This window comes from Sinocyclocheilus rhinocerous, unplaced genomic scaffold, assembly GCF_001515625.1.
Source record: "Sinocyclocheilus rhinocerous isolate Xijiao unplaced genomic scaffold, SAMN03320098_v1.1 scaffold1654, whole genome shotgun sequence".
Lineage (NCBI taxonomy): Eukaryota > Metazoa > Chordata > Actinopteri > Cypriniformes > Cyprinidae > Sinocyclocheilus > Sinocyclocheilus rhinocerous.
Window position 1 is genome coordinate 924,631 of NW_015639533.1, and position 9,455 is coordinate 934,085.

The following is a 9,455-nucleotide window of genomic DNA, read 5'->3' on the forward strand; positions in this document are numbered from 1 at the left end:
CAGCGAAATTTGAATATCTGTCTGGAGAACAGTACAAGTTTGGCCTTGAACGCTTTCACGTTGCTGTACAGTTCGTGCACAAAAACGTCCTTTCCCTGAAGTCTCAAATTGAGATCGTTCAGATGCCTCAGTGTGTCGACCCCGAATGCGAGGTCGGCCAGCCAGTCTGTGTCTTGTAATTCGGGGAAGCCATCAGTTTTGCCAATCGTATTGAGGAATGTTGCTATCTCACCTTTTAGTTCCCAGACACGGTGAAACACATTGCCGAGACTTTTGCACACATTTGAATGGTACAAGAAGTCATGGTGCTCTGCCTCTGTTTCGTATGGGGTTTCGTCTTTTACTTTGTCTTGTAACCTTTTTAACAGTCCAGTGTTTTTACCGGTTAGATTTGGTGATCCATCTGTTGTGATGCTTGTCAGCTTTCTCCACGGCAGGTTATTTTTTTCCAGGCAGACGGACACACTGTCATACTAATCCACGCCCCTGGTTGTTACCCAGCATAATTCGAATGCTTGCTTGAAAAATGACGACTGAGGTTGTAGTCTTTGAAAACCGCAACACTTTCTTGGCATATTAGACATACCGCCTTCTGTCTGATATTGGTGAAGAAGTATTTTGTTGTCCATTCTTCCTTGAACACACGACATTGAGTCCACTTTTCTTTTTTTCGCCACACTCATTTTCACTCATTAACGTCCGAGTTACCGAGTGCGTTCTAATTCTACTGTAGGCGCTAACTGTACCGCGTGCTATACTGCCATCAAATGGCGTTCTCTTGTATTGCATCAAATTAGTAATTCTGAACTAAAACCGTTACTCAAATGTAGCATTTTTAAAAACTCCCTAGCGGGCCAGATGAAAGTGTTCGGCGGGCCGTAGTTTGCCCCCCTCTGCTGTAGCATGAAGATAAACATGACGGTTTGTGTGCAGCTCACTCAAGGCGGGGTCTCTGTTAATACAGCAGTGTCCGTCAACAGTCGTGGGTGGGGCTTGTAAAATGTGACGTCACATTTTACAGATTCTGTGAACGGCTTGTTCTGAGACACTGCTTATGATTTATGGGTATTTAAAAAAAAAAAAAAAAGAGCGGGTGAATTTTTATCATTATAGAGTGGTTGTACACATTTATTTTCAAACAAGTAAAAGTCAATTTTGCATAATAGGTGATCTTTAAAGGAACCGCTCACCCAAAAATGAAAACATTATTGTCATATACTCACCATCAAGTTGTTTCAAACCTGTATGAGTTTCTTTCTTCTGCTGAGGACAAAAGAAGATATGTTTCAGGCAGTGGGTAATAAAACCATTGTTGGTTCCCATTGACTTTCATAATATGGAAAAAATACTATGGAAGTCAAACAGTTTGGTTACCCACATTCTTCAAAATACCTTTTTTTTGTGTTCAGCAGAAAAAGAAACTCATACAGGTTTGGAACAATCTGGAGGGTGAGCGATCTAGCCCTTGGTGATCTATCCTTTCTTTTAAGTGCACTACTTCTGCACAAGGGTTGCTTTGGCTGTATACCTTCAATCTCTACCCTCCAGCAGAATCAGCCGAGTTTTTCATTAAAGTTTGTGCTGAAGTGTTGCTGTTTAGTCCCATAGGATCAGATTCCTATGGAGTGGAAAAGTGTGACCTGCACAATTGAACCACGTAGACGTCGCTGTGAATAGGGGAGATTTCAGAATCATACACCTTGGATAGTGATTGGATGGTTTGATCATGTGTCAATCAAAGTATTTAATTCCCTTTATAAATGAAATTGTTACTAGGGATGCTGTCTAGCATGCAACATGCACAAGTTGTTTATGCCTGAAGCATTGGCTCTAGTACAAACCACCAAAGACTGGTGCTGAGAGGTGCTTTCTTCATTGCACTGTTCTCTGAAACGACAGGCAGCAGTGCAGAGAAAATATCTACAGTGAGTGAGAAGCCAGTGCTTGTCGAACTGTACATTTGCTGTATCCTATACAGTCACACTGGGCCTGTCTCCGGTTCTATATACTGTACTTAAGCATTTATGTTTTTCTGTACAGCTTTCAAGAGTCTCAAGATGCTTTCAACTTAAATAGAAAATTAAACTGCATTTATTTATTATTATTATTAAATTTTTTACAGTATAGAGAATTCAGTGAAGGGTATAATTTTATTTTAATAATTTTACTTTGGACATTTTCATTCAGTGTAGAAAGTAGTGGCCAAATACTTGCTATAAATGTCAGGAAAAAAATGTGCAAAATGTTTGCTTTTAGCTTGTCACTGGGGCGAGACTGTTTTGGGCATTGGTTCTCAACCTTTTTGACTCCAAAGCCCCCACAACGTTATTCGATGACGCAACACTTCTAGTTTCTGTAAATTACATGTGAGGATTCCAAAAGTTTTAAGAACTTGAATGTTTTTCAAGGTTCAAACGTTTTTTAACCAGTTAATTGGACTTTTCCAGGCAAGTGTGAACATGACTTTTCTAGATAAGGATTAAGAATAAGCATCTGTAAAAGTTGTATTCACAGTTTCTACCCAATAGAATATTTTAAGATTTGGCATAACTAGAAAAATATAAATTCATTATAAAAATGCCCATAGAGTTATATGTTTACTTTACCAAGTCTAGAAATCACACTTTTAAAATTAGGCAACCTTATGCAGGTTCTTAAAAAAACATTTGAGGGGATTAATTAAAATAAGAAATATTTTATTTATTTTTAAAAATGGTTTGTTTTAATGCTTCTTTTGTCTTTATTTTTGAATGAGTTTAAGTTTAAGGCCCCCTTGTAGCGCCCCCTAGTGGGCCCTTGTCCCCTGGTTAATAACCACTGCTTTTTACAAACACCAAACAACTGATAAAACAAGCTGTAAAAGGTAATTTCACAGTGTATGTGAAAACATGGTACATCTCTTTAGTTTAATTTTAAAATGACCGAAACGAAACCTATGTTGTTGGGTGAGGTAGAGAATGATACCTAGAGCTGCAATATAATTACAAAACTGCAGGACCTGAACAAAACTGTTAATCTGTGAGTCAGTTCAATGATGTCCATAATACCTACATCCTTTTGCTTTACTGTAGTTTCTACAGCTGTGAAACAAGAACATTCGCAGAAATGGAAGCTCAGGAAGCTTAAGTGGATTATTTATGTCAATTAAACGAAATCCCTCCATGCACTTTCAGTGTTTGCTCCGTGCAGTTCAGTCCACAACAAAGAGCAGATAAGAGTTAGATGTCAGTGCTGTAAATATAATTTTGAAGAAAATTGTATTGTGAGAGGGTTGTTATGTGCTTGCTAAGGTGTTTTTGATTATTTTGTAGACTGCTTGGGTTCCTTTTTTAGTGCAAGTCTGTGGGATTTTTTGTCTGTTTTATGATGGCTTAGAGAAGCAAGAGCACTTCTCCTTAACAAGCTGCATGATTTGAGGTATCATTCATGTCCGTAGCTCAAGCAGAGCGTGACGAGTTTCATGTCAATCAAAGCTTAATATTAAGAGTGGAAAACCTTGCCTTAACATTCACCACTATGTAATGCTGTTAAAAAGAAATCACAGATCATGTTCATATTTGCATTGTGTGTAAAGCAAGTGCTGAATTAATAATGAGTAAGTCATTAACATGCAGGGAAGTAGCACAGCTAACACTTCTATTGTCAGGACTAATAATTCAACCCCAATTACTAGACCAACTTTGATCAAAACTCTGATTCCTGAATTAACTTTGAACAAAACTCAGACCTTTGTATTAACCATGAAAGTTTGAGCATAATGAGACCATTGAGTGAGCAGTCATGAAAGAATTGTGTGATGTCTAGGAAATGATCCGTTCTTTTTAGTTTGCTGGCTGTGCAGATTTGCATTAGTTATTAATAAACTTGCCCCGGTATATGTTGTTTTCTGTAGTCCCTAAAAAAAAGAAAAATGCAGTATGTTCGTGAGGTGAGACACAATCAGCCAAAGGAACACTAAATCAGCGTATAAAATCTGAAGCTTTCCGCACTTTAATCAAAGTTTCATTAAGCTGATGCTCCCTTCGATGGTTCTGCATCAAACCCAGCTGTCATGTCTGCAATGTTCTTAATTCAGAGTCTTCTGGAAAGCCCTGGAGTGCTCTAGAAGTAAGCTAAAGCCCTTGAACTGAACAAATCTCATCAGGCTAGTACAGATGCGGCAGAAACCGATGATGTTGTGTCTATGCAACACTGGAACAATAGTTAAAGAGGTAGTTCACCAAAAAATGACAGTATGCATTAGGGTTGGGTACCGAAACCCGGTACCAATATGGCACCGGTACCTATGTAACCGGTAGGTACTAGAACCGAATCCGAACGCAGATTTCGGTGCCTCATTTCCCTATTCTAATGGCCAATCCATCATTTTTGGGGGGAATTTTTTTTAATTTATTTATTTTTTAATAAGTATCGGTTTAGGCACCTGAACCGTTTTAAAAGTATCGATTTGGCACCGGTATCGAAAAAAACCCAAACGATACCCAACCCTAGTATGCACTCTCAGAAAAAAAGTTATATAGATTTGGAATGACATTTAGGGTGAGTAAATTAGGACAAACTCTCTGAAAAAAAGGTACAAACGCAGTCACTGGGGCAGTGCCCTTTCAACAGGTACTAATATGCAATAATATTTTGACATCATTTACTCACCTTCAAGTCATTCCAAACCTATATGGCTGACTTTCTTTTGTAGACACATAGTCGTTTGAATTGTAATTTGGACATTTGGAGCCTTATGGGTTTAAATCTGGCCCAGATTGTGACCCAAAAATGTAATTGCTGATGTTGTTATTATTGTGATGCTATTATAGGTCAGTAAATGTTTGCAAAGACCTCGTAGTGCTGCCATAACAACAATTAGTAGATGGTAATAGTAAACACACCCACATATACATATAAATGCACTTCTAACACCCCCACATGTGCATATTTTGTTTAACTGCTGCACATGATTAGGAGAGCTAATTCAGTTCTTCGGTTCATCACATACGGATTGAGATGAATCTAGAGTGCATCCAGTAATATGAGATCTGTAATATTAAAGTTTGAGGATGTTTCAGTAATAATGGTCTAGTGACTTGGTTTATTAATACTGATACATGGTTTTGGTGCAGTACCATGCTGTTTTTTGGCTACTGGACGACAGGTGAGAAGGACGAAGGTCACCTCCCAAAAGTGACTGCTGAAATAAACAAACCCCTCCCCACAGGTCTCGTCTGGGCAAGCTATTTGTGGAAGGACTGTCATTAGGATGAACATCCCTTCTGGCTCTTTTTCCCTCTCCATGTCTTTCTCTGTCTCTCTCACATGTCCTTTGGACAGTAAGCACAGCTGTTCCTGTGGTGGAAGTTAACTTGGGGCTCGAGGCAGGTTCGTGCACTTAGGCCACTCTTTTATTAGTTAACCATGGGATGTGTTTAAACACCCACCCACACACACAGAACACATTTTTTAAGATGGTCCTAAGAGGTTTGGTCGCATCTGGCAGCTTTAGTTTGGACTTAAAACTGAACTCGCATCCCCTGCGGCTGTGCAGAGAAAAGGACAGAAAATGTTTGGCGACGAATATTTCACATTAAAACTCCGTTTAGGCTGATCCAAGCTGAGATAATGTGCAGACCGGGCACTGCGGCAATGGGAATGCAAAGAATTCTGGGTAATAATCTGCCATACTGGATAAAGTTTAAATTAACACTAAGTAAAATGCTAAAGCCACTGGGAATCTTGCCTGCGGAGACAATGCGGCCCTGTAAGCCCACCCAAAACCTTAGCATACATTAATTCCTCATTAGCATATATTAAATCCATGACTGCGAGCATAACATACCGCTGAGTGCAGGAGCTGACGCCTCTCTCTCTCTCCGCACACGCGGGATGTCATAGGAGTTGGCTTGGTGTTGTTTTTCTGTGATCAAGCTAATCTCCAGTAACATTCGCAATTATTAGCATAGCAAAAGCAAGCTGAGAGGCCCGTGGTGATTTAACAGATAATTACGCCCAAACTAAATAACCTTCAGAGAGAGATATAGAGACGTTTCGGAGGAGGACAGGGAGGGATGGAGTGATAGATGGATAGACGCAGGGCATGTAACCCTGCTGGGATCTCATTCAGAGTCTAGACTCAATCTTTTGACGCCATGCTGCCATTAAACGAGTGACAGGTCATCCCTTCATTCCCCTGGGGAGAAAAGAAAGGCTTAATTTAACATTAAGGCTGTTTGTTTGCGGTGTTATTTCGTACGAGGACGGAAAAGTAGGGCGGAGTAGTACTATTATCCTTCATGCACCCGGAAACAAACAAGTTTAATAACCTTATTCATCAGACAAGGGAAAAGAGCAGCAATATGGCTGAGTGAATATCAACTGAGAAAAGACATAAAGAGCTATAAAACACCGGTGGTAAGACAACAGGCGATTGCGAGAGAAGACATTCCCCTACAACCCGCCTTAGCTGCTCAGACTATCAAAGCTATAAAAGTAGATTTGGGATTTTCTGTGAGGGATTATGTATTTTATTGTGAAGCAGGTATAAGAACATCAGTGCCCTGGCAACAATAAAAAAAAAAAAAGGCCTTGGTAGTACCATTATATTTTTGATCTACCTTGGTAAATACCATGGTAAATGAATATGGTAATCATTCAGTACCATGCGGATATACACTAGCGTTCAAAATTTTTGGGTTGGTATGATTTTTTAAAATGTTTTTAGAAGAGGTCTCCTGTATTTAAATTGGTGATGTTGTGAAATATTATTACCATTTAAAATAAATTATCTATTGTAAAATCTTTTATAATGCAATTTATTCCTGAGATGGCAAAGCTGAATTTTCAGCAGCAATTACTGCAGCCTTCAGTGTCACATGATCCTTCAAAAATTATTCTAATATGCTGATTTGCTGCTTATTGTTTTCAGTGTTGAAAGCAGGTGGTTTTTGTGGAGATTCTTTGATGAATAGAAAGTTCAAAATGTTTTTAATGTCACTTTTGATCGATTTAATGTATCCGTCCTTAGTGACCCCAAACATTTGAATGGTAGTGTATTTTAGAGTGCCATAGCATTACCGTCTGATACTATCACTTTACCATGCCGCCACAGGGGAATGACATCTGTCACCTGATTTTACCCACAAACCCCATGTCATTTCTCCATCTTAGACTAGTAGCTTTCAAAACTACTCTCGGGACCCTAAGACAATCACTTATCTTTATTTAATCATAAGATGGAAAAGGATATGATGTAATTTAACAGGAGCATTACTCCGAGGTAAACATTAGTGACCTGCTTCTCAGCCAAAGCAGTTTCGGTCAGAGGAGTCAATGCCCCTCAGGGAGTTTTGAGCCCCACTGACCTGAACTTTCTGAGCCCGACGCTTGTCAGCTCTCTGGTTCTGATGGTAGATGCGGCTGAAGTTGGAAACAATGACGGGAACAGGCAGAGCGATGACCAGCACCCCACTGAGAGAACAGATGGAGCCAAAGATCTTTCCTGCTATAGTCTTAGGGACCATGTCTCCATACCTGCAGAGAAAGAGCAAGAAATAGAGACATTAGTCACTGAAATATGCACAAGTGGCTTTTACACATGTTCTTTCTTGTTTAACAGCCTAGCAGCAATAAAAAAACAGACAGATACATGATATCACACCTACATTTTGATCTACCTTGGTAAATACCATGGTAAATGAATATGGTAATCATTCAGTACCATGCGGATATACACTACCGTTCAAAATTTTTGGGTTGGTATGATTTTTTAAAATGTTTTTAGAAGAGGTCTCCTGTATTTAAATTGATGTTGTGAAATATTATTACCATTTAAAATAAATTATCTATTGTAAAATCTTTTATAATGCAATTTATTCCTGAGATGGCAAAGCTGAATTTTCAGCAGCAATTACTGCAGCCTTCAGTGTCACATGATCCTTCAAAAATTATTCTAATATGCTGATTTGCTGCTTATTGTTTTCAGTGTTGAAAGCAGGTGGTTTTTGTGGAGATTCTTTGATGAATAGAAAGTTCAAAATGTTTTTAATGTCACTTTTGATCGATTTAATGTATCCGTCCTTAGTGACCCCAAACATTTGAATGGTAGTGTATTTTAGAGTGCCATAGCATTACCGTCTGATACTATCACTTTACCATGCCGCCACAGGGGAATGACATCTGTCACCTGATTTTACCCACAAACCCCATGTCATTTCTCCATCTTAGACTAGTAGCTTTCAAAACTACTCTCGGGACCCTAAGACAATCACTTATCTTTATTTAATCATAAGATGGAAAAGGATATGATGTAATTTAACAGGAGCATTACTCCGAGGTAAACATTAGTGACCTGCTTCTCAGCCAAAGCAGTTTCGGTCAGAGGAGTCAATGCCCCTCAGGGAGTTTTGAGCCCCACTGACCTGAACTTTCTGAGCCCGACGCTTGTCAGCTCTCTGGTTCTGATGGTAGATGCGGCTGAAGTTGGAAACAATGACGGGAACAGGCAGAGCGATGACCAGCACCCCACTGAGAGAACAGATGGAGCCAAAGACCTTTCCTGCTATGGTCTTAGGGACCATGTCTCCGTACCTGCAGAGAAAGAGCAAGAAATAGAGACATTAGTCACTGAAATATGCACAAGTGGCTTTTACACATGTTCTTTCTTGTTTAACAGCCTAGCAGCAATAAAAAAACAGACAGATACATGATATCACACCTACACAACTGTAGCTCCTCATACTAATTATATTCCATCTGTTTGTATTATTGCGTTCCTCCAAATGTAATGAATGATCACAAACTCTGACTAAATATATTCATATGGTTTTACTGAAGATTGGCACTTCCACATGCTACCTAATTAGTGTGATACTGACATTAGAGGTGCCAGATTTTAAATGCAATGAATTATTATTGAAACAGGAGGTGACAGAGGCGTGAGTGGGATGACGCTTTTATTGGAATATCCATTTGTTTAAAAAGCCATTAGTCTGCAAAGCTGTTTGTTTGGAAAGTCCTTTATTTTGACAATGATTTGGAAAGTCTTTTATTTACTAAACGAATTGTTTGGAGAGTATTGAAAACGGTTTGTTTGGAGAAAGTTTGTTTTGGGAGTTTGTTTTTTTTATTTAGTAAGCCATTGTTTGGAAAGTCTTTTTATTTAGAGATCAATTTGTTTGGGAAGTGTTTTATTTCAAAAGCTATTTGTTTGGAAAGTTATTTCATTTGAAAGCTGTTTGTTTGCAGAGTCATTTGTTTGTCAGCTGATTTGTTCTGTCTGTCCCAAAGCCATTTGTTTACAAACAAAATCTTTGTCTAATGAGAGTGGAGTATAGATGGATAACATGTCCTTCAAGATGAGGCCAATATTATCAGCATGCTGTGAACATCTTTTAAAAATGGGATGAACTGAACGGGACAGGAGCAAAAGCAAGCAGAGAATGAAAAAGTCATTTAAGATGTTTAAATTA

The 9,455-nt window shown here is 38.8% G+C and overlaps 1 protein-coding gene across 1 annotated transcript in view; it reads right to left on the reverse strand.

The window, feature by feature from the left end:
* LOC107751452 (potassium voltage-gated channel subfamily D member 3-like) overlaps positions 1 to 8,569 on the reverse strand; it is a 25,858-nt gene extending 17,289 nt beyond the window's left edge. The window contains exon 1 of the mRNA XM_016567197.1: positions 8,406 to 8,569. Within this exon, the coding sequence (XP_016422683.1) occupies positions 8,406 to 8,564 (159 nt within the window). The 5' untranslated portion in view covers positions 8,565 to 8,569. The remainder of the gene's footprint in view (positions 1 to 8,405) is intronic.
* Positions 8,570 to 9,455: the final 886 nt, after the last annotated feature.